Here is a 13,436-nt window from a genome sequence, read left to right as displayed (position 1 = left end):
TTCTGGGAGTTGAAGTCCACGAGTCATAAAAGGGCCCAAGTTTGAAGACCCCTGCTTACTCCCCACGAGCTATTGCTCCGCATTCCCCACCTCTTCCGGGACTGCAGCCGAAGGGGCGTGCGCAACGCGCTTTCCTAGCTCGGCGGCGATCTGGACTGCCGCTGAAGGAACTGGGCGCTCGCTGTCATGTCCTTTCTGCTGTGCGGGGTTCGCCACCTGGGCGCCCGGGGTTTCGTGCTCCGGTCCGGGCCTCGCTGCTCCAGGCTGTTCGGTTCGGGCTCCTTGGAATCGCCGCCTGGCCCTTCTTCCCATTGGCGTGATGGTCGGTGGCAGCGATCGGCATTCGCCTGGACTGCGGGAGCCACGGTGGTGCTGGCCGGGCTGGGACTGGTCCGACGGGCGGAGATGAAGGAGCAGCCTCGGCGGCAGCAGCAACAACAACAACCGCAACTGGAAAAGCCGTGGGGAAAGGAGAACGAGGAAGATCTGGCAAGGCTGTGCGAGAGCTTCATGGCTCCTCCGGTGAGCGGACTGCGAGAGCTGCGCGACCGGCGCGGAGACCTGCGAAGTCGCATGGAGCTGCTCATCATGGAGACGCAGAGCCAGGTGTGCAACGCGCTGGCCCAGGTCGACCGCGGCGCCGCTTTCACCGTGGACCGCTGGGAAAGGAAGGAAGGTGACCCGAATTCCGGGGTAGAGTGGGGACCCGTTCCTTTCTCCGGGGCCGCGCAGTCGCACCTCTGCAGGTTGGAACTAATCCGGAGTAATTGCCCCGCCTGCCGATGTGGGACTGACTTTGGCTAGATCTGAAAATTGGCTTCTTTACTCCCTCCCAAGTTTCCCTGAATAGAATAGCATTCTTATTTTTCCCTTTAGTATGTTTGAGATCGTAATAAACATCTCAAAGGTGTTGGTTATTTAGAAACTTCCTTTTTTCCGGTTTTAAAAACAAGCAAGCAAGCACAAATGGAAGTGTCCAAGATTCTGCATGACCGAGAGATAGGTGTCAAAATGGCTAAGGGCTTGGAGGATAGTAAAAGCTGCTTCAAGAATCTTCAGGAATACAAAATATGTATTACCTACCATAGCTGATCCAGGAAGCCATACAGAGTGGCACTTAGTTAATACTTGGATAAGAGGTAACTAGGTAACCTCAAGTCTAAATATTTTTTAAAGCCTTGTGGAAAAAAATAGCAAAACATTTATGTATTTTGTAGGTGGAGAACCATGTTGGTTTATGATGCCCCCCCAAAAAAAAACCCCCAGGAAAATTCTGGTAACACCTTTACAAATTACACATTTAATTTAAAAGGCATAGGTGCAACTCATGAAAGCATATGCCTTTCAATATTTTTTTAGTTGGAAAAGGTGATACCAGAAATTGGTATTGTTACTAAGAAAACTACATGGTCTGTCCCACAGAGCCTAACGTCCTTTCTTTAATCTATATCAAGTGATTAAATCTAGATTGATGTCACTAATTTCTCAGATTCATGCTCTGACAAGATCGTATACATCAGGGGTGTCAGACTGCTGGCCTATGGGCCGGATGTATCATAGCAAAACCACGCCCACCCCATTGCCAGCAATGGCAAAATAGTCACGATATGTCGTGACATGTGATGTTGCGAGTTTGACACCCCTGGTATACATGGTACTCCTTCATCCAGTTCTTGTTCATAACGACAGGTAAGCTGGGCTTCCTGGATCAACTGGTTCAAAATCATCCAGTGAACTTTTGTGGCTGAAAGTGAAGGTCCATCACCACACCTACCACACCAAACTGGTTCTACATGGAATTGTGTGCCTTTGTATCTGTAATGCAAAATTAGCTGCAGGGATCTGTTTGTGTTCTGAAATTCCACAGTGATACTTTCATTGTGTGGTGTGGATTGCAACATTGCCTCTACACTCTTTTACCTGCCAAGTAAAGGTAAAAGGTACAGTGTCATTCCCCTACTTTTTTACAGATGAGTAAAGGAATCAGTGATATGTCATAGTTCAGGAAACCCAATTGATTTACTTAGACCAGGGGTGTCAAACTGCAGGCCCGCAGGCCAGTATCATCATACCGAAGCCGCGCCCACCCCATTGCTGGCAATGCAAAAAGAGTCACGTCATGTCACGTGGCGAGTTTGACACCCATGACTTAGACATTTAAATAGTATGTGTTTGATCAACAAAATTTATGTCCAGTATTTTTTACTAAGCATAATTTTATCTCTCTTAATATACAGCTTTAATGAGCCAGTTTGGTGTAGTGGTTAAGGCACCAGGTTAAAGATCAGAAGACCATTAGGAACAAAGCCACTTGGTGATCTTGAGCCTCTCTCTCTCTCTCTTTCTCTCCCCCCCCAGGAAGGAGGCAGTGGCAAACAACTTCTGAAATCTTGCCAAAAGACAATAAACAGAAAAGAGTGACAGTGGTAGACTTTGAGAAGTAAATTATTCCGTATATATGTAAGAACTGCTGTATTACAAAAAAGAAATGATGTCTGTTTCAGGGTATCAGCTCATACAATGTTATTGCTAAATAAAATATATAAACAACTGGTCCTTTGAATAATTAACAGAAAGACTATGATTTATAACTTGTCTTATGCCTCAGTTGTTATGCTGTTAGGAAAAGAGCTGAATAGAATATGTCTGACCTCTACTTTTATTATTTTGACATTTTGGCACAGAAATTTTCAACTATGCTTGCTTTTCGCCCAAAAGAAGCAAAGAAAAAGTTTTGTTGGTTCTGAACAAATGAACCAGGCCTTGCCACAGACACTGCAAATGTAATCCATCACTTTTACCTTCATCAGTTCCTAACAGCCTTCTAAAATTAGTTGCTGGGAGGCCATAGCAAAGAGTAACAGAATTTGATCCCTTGAGTTTTCTCTAATTCAGTTACTAATCCTGGCAAAACTATGCTGCCTGCTGAATGCAACTGCCTGCATTCAAAAACAAAGGATCCTAGATAACTATCTGAACAGTTTCATAATTGAAAAATGTTCTAAACTTTGTAAATTGCTATTGAAATAATTGCTGGTTTCTTTATTTAACAGGTGGCGGAGGCATCAGCTGTGTACTTCAAGATGGTGAAATCTTTGAGAAGGCTGGTGTCAATGTTTCGGTTGTTTTTGGACATCTTTCTGAAGAAGCAGCTCAGCAGATGAGAAGTAGAGGGAAAACTCTGAAAACCAAAAATGGTAAGGGTTCATACATGAAATCTGCTAAAGAATCTAACAACTTCTGTTGGATTAAACGAAAGGTGAATCTAATCCATCATCCAGCTTCCCATAGGAGCCAGGAACAAATCCACTAAAGTCAACCCTACTTAGCTCGGTGTTATTTGTTCTGGTTAATGAGGACCATAGAAAAAATCTTGACACAAAAATAGGAAGTTTCCACAGGTCTTTCCCAGGCCCTATATATTCTGAATAGTGAGACATATTAACTTCTTTCTTGCAAAATCTTAAATAGCAAATATGTCTTTTCTCTTAGAGATTGCAGATCTAGAGGTGCTTCTGGAGTGTAAAATGCAGAGTTGAGAGAACATTTAGAAAGCTTACAATTTTGTTTTTAATTGCTTTGATATTATTATTATTATTATTATTATTATTATTATTATTATTATTATTATTATTATTATTATTATTAATCATCGCATAGTCAGCCACATGTTCAGACTGGATTTGCATTTTTGTCTACCTATTGAGTCCTTACCAAGGACCTGGGATAGGCAGATGTGGATGTTTGATGGTATTATAGATATCGTCGCAGGATGGAAGCAGTTCCTAGTAAGGCCGCCTTTTGCAATTGACTAATGGTGAATTTGTCAGTGCCGATGATGGTGTTCAAGTGGTGCTCCAGTTGTTTTGGGATTGCACCCAAGGTGCCTATTACTATTGGTACTACCCTTGCTTGCCTTTGCCACAGTCTTTCTATTTCTATTTGTAGGTCTTTGTATTTTGTTATCTACTCCAGTTCTTTCTTGTCTATTCTGCTGTCTCCAGGCACTGCCACGTCCAATATCCACAATTTCTTATCAACAATTGTTAAGTCCGGGGTGTGATGATGATGATGATGATGATGATTACATTTATATGCTGTTTGATTTGCAGCAGCTCTGGACTTATGTTTTCATTGTTGACTAAGACATCCTTTCTTCATTGCTATTTAGGAAAATTGCCCTTTTGTGCTATGGGAGTGAGTTCTGTCATTCATCCAAAGAATCCTTACATTCCCACTATACACTTTAATTACAGATACTTTGAAATTGAAGATGCAGATGGTAAGTGCTATACCTTGACCCAGAATTATATAAATTATGCAAGGGAGAAGTTGAGTGTTTGAACCATCTTCTTTTCTGTGTACAGTGACATTGCATGCATGCTCAAACAGGGCTGAGGTTGCAGCTTGATGCTGCTGTTATCACTGTTGAAAGCACTGAGAGTCTGCAGATATCCCTGACATGTTGGTAATAGTAGAGACAGACAGGAGAAGCTTTTTGAGTTAACAATAACCTGACAAATTTGAATGAACCTCTGTAATTCGTGTCATATTCACACACTCACAATTTCCAGAAAGTCTAGTACTATTGGGGGGAAAATTAAGGAAGTAGTTGTTGAGCATAAGATTTTATAATTAAGGTCTTATTTTAATAAGAGCCTTTTTTTGTAGAGAGATAAATTGTGTGTCCAAGAAACAGAACTAGCAATTTGCTTTTTATGTGCATGCTGTACTTGTTTGACTTTGTATAACATTAAACCTGAGGAGATCTAATATATTAAGTAACCATGCATGAAATGAGTCTCTTCAGTTAAATTACTTTAAGTCCTTAAGATCATAATAGTCCCTTTTCTGTATTAGAGATGAATTGTAACTAAATGAACATGATGTTTCTTATCTTACAAGAGTATCTACCAAAAATTCAACAAAAAGAAATGATGGCTCTTTTCTATTCTCTTAGGTGCTAAACAGTGGTGGTTTGGTGGTGGAACAGACCTTACACCAACTTACTTGAATGAAGAAGATGCTATTCATTTTCATAAAACTCTAAAGGACGCTTGTGATCAGCATAATCCTGAACTATATCCTAAGTTCAAGAAATGGTACATAGGAATTTCATATCAGAATATTTTTTTTGAATGGTTGCTGTCATTCTTGAAACTGATGGAAATAAATGTATGTTTAGCTCTTGAAATTAATAGGCCTCTCTTCATTCTAGCCAGGAAAGTGATTGCAGGTCTTTCTCTTTTTAAAACGGTTTTAGCACATATTGCAATATTTTCTATTTAGTAATTATAGAACGTTTACTTTAGAAACAAAGCAGTCACACTAGGTTGTTTTCTCATCTTCTGACTCAAGTGTTTCAGACTTCTGTGTCTGCGTTACCCTTTTAACCAGCAATGTTGGGGTTAACAGGTGTGATGAATATTTTTACATCAAGCACCGTGGAGAACGGCGGGGAATAGGAGGCATCTTCTTTGATGACTTGGACTCGCCTTCAAAAGAAGAAGTTTTCCAGTTTGTGCAGAGTTGTGCCAAAGCTATTGTGCCTTGTTACATTCCCATTGTGAAGAAACACTCACAGGACAAGTTCTCACCAAAAGAAAAATTATGGCAGCAGATCCGCAGGGGGAGGTGAGTAAGAGGATCTTTATGAGTATCAGGATGGATGATCAGTATACCCTTTGGGGCCACTAGCCCAAACATTCTGGCTCTTTGTTTAGTCCATATTTTCCTGACTTAGTGTCTTGATTTTCTATTACTGTATTATGGGTTTTGGAAGACTCAGATCTAATAACTGCCATACACATGCCCCCATCTTTTATTTTCAAGACTAAATATTATAGAACACTTTTAAATTAATCCGTAACAGTTTAATATGATTTTGGAAAAAGTTTGAAAACTTTTAATGCAGTCAAAATATATATTCCACTTAAACAGCGTATTTTAAGATTTCTCTGTTCCCAAACTGCTTTATTTCACTTTTTTGAGTATTGGAACTAGTCACTAATCCCAGGCTAAGTAAGCATCTTCTTCTGATGATATGGCAATTGTTGGTGTTACCAATTCAATTTAGATGGAGTAGAATTTTTTTTTCTGGATTGGACTTCGTTTTTTTAAAAAATGGGATCTTTTGTGTCTTCTGATAAAGCATGTAGGTTCTAACTGTTTTAGCCCCACCTCCACCCACTGTCATTTCTTATGGCTGGTCTGGAAGATAAGAATGAGGTTTTTGAAATGAAGTAACTCTCCAACATTTCATTTTCTGAAACAGATGCTGTATCATGTCATACTTAGTCTTTCTATGGCTAACCACAGAAATAACAATAAAACAGAAAAGAAGTTGGTAGAAAACTCCATAGGTCAAAATTGTACAAATAACATTCTATTTCTACTGCCATCAGTTCTTTATCTTCTTCCCAAATTTTAAGTTGCTGATTCTGATCTTTATGACAGACACCAATTTTTGCCATATATGAAGAAATTAATTGTGATTGCAATATCCTCTCCACTCTCCCTTTGATTTCTAGTTTTTTAACATACTAGAGAAATTATAATTGCTTAAATGTTATTAGGTTAGGGTGTAGTTCTGGCATAGAATTTATTTCTTAAATATCCCAGCCTTATACATTATTTCTGATTTATTTATTTACTTATTAATTTTTTATCCAGTCTTTCCACCAAACATGTTATTTCCTCCTTATGATTAACTGCTCTTTACCCTATATGATGATTAAACAATATTTTATAATTTTGTTGTAAGCTATAGAAATATATGCAGTGGAGTGAAAGGACCAGTAGGTATTATAGAAAATTGTATTAAGTTCAAACATCGTACTAAATAATAGATTTAATATTTGTTCCAGTGAAGAAGACAAATGAAGATTTTTTAAAAAAAAATAGTGAAATATGTGCAATAGGTTAAACTAAGGACTTTCTACAGAAGAGATAAGATGTATTCCCCTTATCCTCTTTTCAGAATTGTATAAATGGCAAAAGATAGGTAATTTACTTTGTAAGAATATAATACATTCCCCATACTTTTAGAAAGATGCTGTCTGAGCCATTATTGATATACAAATGCTACTGTAAGTTTCAGTGATGTTTCTGTTTGTTATTCAAGGACCTGAATGAAAAAAAAAGATAATTTCTAAAACTACTCCTTATGGTGGCAGTTCATTAATATGTGTTTCAGGATTCTGTGCGGCCATGGAAATCTGAGCTATTGAGCACTCAATAGTTCACGACTTTCTATGTGTGTTTTAATAGATGTTTCTAAAAAACTACCCTGAATTTAGGTAAATAATGTTTTATGAAACATTGAAAGCCAGAGTAAAAGCTAAGCTGGATCAGTAATTAAATTGCAGTGTACCATATTGCCTTTGCCTTTCTCAGTGGTTAGCAAAATCAGAAGAATAATGCCATTTAAGGATACTAGAGGAATACTTTTGTTGTTTGTTTCCAACAGATATGTGGAATTCAATCTTGTTTATGATAGAGGCACAAAGTTTGGCCTTGCAACACCAGGGTCAAGAATTGAAAGTATTCTTATGTCTCTGCCACTTACTGCCAGGTAAGATCATAACTGAAGTAGCAAAACAGATTTGCGGGATTGTTTAATAAAAAAGATGGGCTATAATTACAGTAAAATTAAAGCCCTTGTCTTGATCTGATTTCAAATACATTCAGAAACTTTACTGTGATAAGTAGCACTTGATGAAAGTTGACTAGAAAGACCAGAGACAGTCATTAGATTAGGGGAACTAAATGAGTACCCAGTGATGAGGGTCATGCATATGTTAATTCATTTATTTGCTTATTTACAATGCTTATATACAGCTAGTTTATATAATAAAGCTGTATGATAAAACAACTCATATCATAATAAAGACCTATCATAAGATCCATATATCCGTAAAATCCGCAACAATCATAACCATTGTTCAGAGATCAAAAGAACTGAAGTGTTAATTCTGAAGTGAACCCCTCTGTTGTTCGATAGGAGTGAATTGAATGTTTATTAGGAAAGAAAGTGGCACAGCTTTCAAAAGGAAGGGAGAAACAGCTATGCAGAGCAAAAGAAGTATTTTCTTAACCTTAAAGATTAGTAAGTGTCAATTGTGTAGGTTTATCTTATTCTGAGATAGAGTTTGTTAGAGAAGCCATATTCTTCACCTATAGGCAACATTAATTTATAAATCACAGTTGATAAACCGTAACGCCTGAGCTCACGTATCTTTTGTCTTAGAACAAGCAATCCACATTGTAGTATACTGTAGTATACTGTGATATGTGAACCAAACCACTGATGCCTTAGTGACCTCCCATTTGGATTACTGCAATGTGCTCTACAAGGGACCTTGAAAATAATCCAGAAACTGCAGCTGGTTCAGAATGCAGTGTGCCATGTGCAGTTCACCCAAGTTAGCATGTGCTGTACTGGTTCCCAGTTGCTTTCCAGTGCAATTCATGGTGCTGGTTATCACTTTAAAGACCTACAAGGCACAGGACCGGGTTTTTTGCAGGACCACTTCCTTAGGGTATCCATCATACTTTGTTAAATAGGGTCCCTAGTTCTCCTCCTTAATTGTTGCCACCTTATGGGACCTCAGAGATGTGCTTTCTCATTGAGCTCTCTAGCCCTTTGGAATTCTCTCTGAGATCCCTACCCCTTTAGCCTTCTGGAGGGCCATGAAAACCTGACTCTTCTCCCAAGCATCAGACTAGGATGGGGGTTGAACTGAGTGTCAGTTTGGCTGGGGGGAGGGAGTTACTCTTTTTTTAGCCATGTCTTCATGAATTGTTTTTAGCCTCCTAAAGTCATCATATGAGATAGGCAGCCATATAAATCTTATAAATAAATAAAGTCACTGTGTGGCAAAACCAGAGAGAAAAGGGGATGATAGAACATAACGGGAAACAACTAAAATGGGCATTAAATTGAAAAAGAAAGGGAGAGAGAGAGACCACCAGGTAGGAGTTTTTGTATTCTGTATACTTGATCCAATTTCTCTTTTTTCCAGTGACTAATGTAGTGGCTGGTTCTGAGAGAAGCTACAACTATTGATGAATAACAGGGGAGTGAAATATGTTGTGGCCAATTCAAGAGACATAAGTGAAAATAGGACATTCTAGAAATTCCCTATTTCTGTCTTACTCACATACCCTGCTTTGCCTTGTCTTTCAACCTCAGATGCAGTTTGCTTTAGAAATTGTGTGTTGATATTCTAGAGAAAATAATAGAAAGTAAATCCTTTCCTCTGCCATAGAGATTTTTTTATTGTGTAACATTTACAGTATTAACAGGAGTAAATTTGCAATAAGGTGAGTATGAAATAGATAATATTTTTTGCTTTGGACGTTAAAACCTTACATTGTAAATAGTGTATGGAGAAAAAAAAGTACTAATAGCTGTTTTGTACACATCCACTTTTCAGGTGGGAGTATATGCATTCACCACCAGAGAATTCCAAGGAAGCAGAAATCCTAGAAGTTTTGCGCCATCCCAGAGACTGGATACAGTGAATAGAATCCTGACCATGTTCAGCAGTGAGGAGAGAACTTGTTCTGCTGCCTACTCCCAAATTCACCTGTCACTGCATGGCAGTTAATGAATGTTTCACTATTCTCTCACCTCATGCCTTAGGAATAGTATTAGATTCTATCCTCTGTGAATTTTATTGCTCCTTTGTAGGTGTTGGTCATTTGTATTAGTGGAACTGTAAAGATCTGTGTGAAAATTATATTAAGTCAAGAGGACATGCACTTAACAACAGAATGTAGTGAAGTGCTGCAAGTTACTGAGGTGCAGACTACATGGCTCTCTTTCAGGGACTTAAAACACATGTTCTTACTTTTCACAAAAGGAACAGTTGTTGACAAACCCAGTTTAGTCTTCAGTTGCCTGCAGTGTTTCTGACTCCTTGCCAACCAGCTTCCAGTACCATGATTTTTGTAATTTAATCTAAAATGCTACTGTATTTGATTCATGATCATCTGTTAAATTGCAAAAGAATGTACTACATTGGCTACTATCATTTAGGGTGCAATAAGTGGATAAATTATCTTGGTAACTCAGTCCCACCTCACAAAACTTTGTAACTATCCACACCTTGACTGAAGATGAAATGCAGCCCAGACTTTTTATCAGGGACCAAAGTTCATAGTTCTGCATTTGTACAGCACCTGGCACAAGAGTTTTTTTAAATGAATAATTACATTTCTGTAGAAATACTTTTAATAAATGTAGATTCTTATATAGTAAATGCATAATGTTTGAATAGTTGAACACATTGGAACTTAAATTCAGGAGGAGTATAAGGTGGTATTGTACCTCAGGTTACCAGTTTTTTTCTCACATACTTTCTTGAAATATGTTTCTCATATGTTCTATACCAAGTGCTCATAATCAATTCTGCATAAAGTATCTGCATGTACATGCACAAACATACAATCTTTGCTGAGACAGTCATAGAGAAGTGTTTCCTTCAGTAAACTATGTACTGGGCAGCAGATTAAACTTTTAAGAATTAAGTAATGGGAAGGAGAGAAACAAGCTTCTGAGGAACACAGATATCTGATGCTTAATTTTGGCCACCTTTTTACATTTTTGTCAATAGAAACGTAAGTTCTCAGCTAATAATGCTTTCTTAAATCCATGTCAATAAAATGAGTTTTCAGGAGTACTGAATTGAATTGCAAGCTGCTGTATGTTAACAGTGGTTTAGATCTAGAAAAATGTAAAACTCATTCACAGCTGGAGTAACCAGATTACTTCTCAGCAAGCTGCCTGGGTCCTCCCTGGTCTGCTTCTAAGAAGATAATGGGCTGCAGTAGAATGAGGAAATGAAGGTGCTCCTGCTTCTAAAAGATATCTCTGAATCTAAACCACTGTGCTTAGGTTCAGTTTGCGTTTTGAATATTGGCAAAGAATAATAAAAGTGAAAAACAACCAGCATTTAAGAAAGATTTGAGAATCTCCTTTGGTTTTGTCCACTAGATAGTTCTTTGGCATTATACAGAAACTGAAGGGAGAAAACCATGAGTATTTCCTGAAAAAAATTCAGCAACTCTAACATTAATAGCAATACATTCAAAATGTATATGGATCTTTTTTCCCATCTTTATGAGCTTCAGAAAGTCACAGTTTTCATAGTGAACCCAACTTTTCATATTATTTCTTCATTATCTGTGAGCATCTTTATAAACTCCTCAGTGTTATTTGTGCAGAAAATATAGAAATCTATGAGTAGGAACAAACAGGCATTTCAAGCTGTTGCAGACAGTGCTTTATTATGCAGACAGTAAATTCTCAGACGTGTGCTGAAGATGTTCCTTAACATGGGCTCCTTGGTAGTTTTCTTGTAGACATTCATTACCAAATTAGGTAACATCACTGCTGAGCACCAGTGCACTGATGACGTTACCTAGTTTGGTAATGAAATGTCTAAAAGAAAACCACCAAGCTCAGAGAGCAACAGGGACCCCACAGTTCAACCCTCAGCTACAAATGTTCTCTTTGATCATATGTTTCTTAGCTTGACATGCCTTTTCCAGCATCATATTCCTAAGAGTACTGCTAATAAATATGCGGGAGGCACTAACATGATTACTTTTAAAAATTTTAGATCTCTGATTTGCAGCAGCATTTTAAAACATTGCTTCAGTTTTGAAAAGAATAAGGATTTTCTCAATTTTTTTTAGTTGTTTCAGAGTTTTGCAAAATTGAAAATATTTTCTGTACTGTCACTATATGTTATTGATGTTATTTTTGCTAGTGGGATCTTTATTATTTTTTTGTATTGTAATACCAAAACTGAATAAAAAACTTGGATCTGCAAACACATTTATGTAGCATTTTTATTTCAAGCATTATAGTGCAAACATTTCTGATAAGGCATTTCAGTTCATATTGAGAAATTTAACTCTGATCACCCTAGACTCCAGACCACAAAATAATCTTAAAAGAATGACTGATGCCGTATAAAAACGAGGAGGGAAAAATCCTAACTATAATATCAATTTGAGAGGGGAATCAGTTCCAAGAGGATAATATGCTGCCCTTTGGAGCATTCAAATACTGGCTGGGCTGAATAATCCCTTCTGCCTGAGAGGCTTTTGTATATATTTCTGCTCCAAACATGGAGCTAGAGACTCAGTGGCCTAAATGGCTCTTCTAACTTAAATGATTCTGTAACTCAGCATTATAATCACACCAAGACGCAAATTTTAAATATCTTAGCTGTTGTGTAAAAAAACCCTTGGCTTTAATCACACCTCATACCATTCATAAATTACTTGTGATCCAAATATCTGCCAGCATCCATGGTTTTTAGACTCACTCTCAGGGAGATTTGACAAAACACAAAGAATGGGGAATAAGCAGGGATGTTCAAAAATCAGGCATTGTGATAACCTGATCTGAAGATGGTTTTTAGAAACTGTACTGTACATGGTATTGGCCTTTACCTGGCCTTTAAGAGTAAAGAAAAAATAGTGCTCTCAGCTCTGACAATCCAAAGCCTGTTTACCTTGCCTTCTTCCCATTTTTTTCTCCCATCTGCAAACTTTTGCCTCCCAGCCAGCTAAAACACAGAGGCAGGAGACAAGAATTTTATTTTTTAAAAAAACACACCTGGCTATAATTGTTTATGATATCGGCGGAGCCAGAAATTAATTTGGGGCTTTTCCCAGAAGTAAAAATTACCACTCATACAAATATGAGTTGGCTTTCCTTGTTAAAGACAGGGTAAGTGGCTCAAAAAAAGCAACTGGACTGTTTTTTTCCTTGAGGAAGAATAACAGTGTTTGGTTTCTTACCCAAGAATCAGTTACTGATGAAGTTGTATTCTTCTTCAAGGAAAAAACAGTCCAGTTGCCTTTTGAAAAAGCACATTTGAGATAACTAACAACCTCCACAGGGAGGGAAGGCTTCTTCCCTTGTTTTATGCTGTGTTAATTCAATAGTCAAGGCAATGGTCTTCCCAGTTGCAATGTATGGCTGTGAAAGTTGGAACATAAGAAAGGCCGAGCGCCAAAGAATTGAAGCCTTTGAACTATGGTGCTGGGGAAGACTCCTGCGAGTCCCTTGGACTGCGAGGCGATCAAAGTGGTCAGTCCTAGAGATCAACCCTGACTGCTCTTTAGAAGGTCAGATCCTGAAGCTAAAACTCAAATACTTTGGCCACCTAATGAGAAGGAAGGACTCATTGGAGAAGAGCCAAATGCTGGGAAAGATCGAGGGCAAGAGAAGAAGGGGACAACAGAGAATGAGGTGGCTGGATGGAGTCACTGAAGCAGTAGGCGTGAGCTTAAATCAGGGGTCTTCAAACTTGGCCCTTTTATGACTTGTGGACTTCAACTCCCAGAATTCCTCAGCCAGCATGCCTGACTGAGGAATTCTGGGAGTTGAAGTCCACAAGTCATAAAAAGGCCAA

General features: G+C 38.3%; 1 protein-coding gene across 1 annotated transcript; it reads left to right on the top strand.

Moving 5' to 3' along the window:
* On the top strand, window positions 1-11,845 carry CPOX (coproporphyrinogen oxidase). The gene is made up of 7 exons (XM_081326876.1): window positions 1-676; window positions 3,054-3,197; window positions 4,172-4,282; window positions 4,961-5,102; window positions 5,416-5,634; window positions 7,469-7,573; window positions 9,438-11,845. Exons 1-7 carry the CDS (start codon window positions 187-189, stop codon window positions 9,523-9,525), a joined length of 1,299 nt encoding a protein of 432 aa, XP_081183002.1. The 5' UTR covers window positions 1-186; the 3' UTR covers window positions 9,526-11,845.
* The last annotated feature ends 1,591 nt before the right edge of the window (window positions 11,846-13,436 follow it).

This window comes from Vipera berus (assembly GCF_964194415.1).
Source record: "Vipera berus genome assembly, chromosome: 4".
Taxonomy (NCBI): domain Eukaryota; kingdom Metazoa; phylum Chordata; class Lepidosauria; order Squamata; family Viperidae; genus Vipera; species Vipera berus.
Note: the sequence above shows the minus strand (reverse complement) of the source record. Positions and strands in the feature narration are given on the sequence as shown.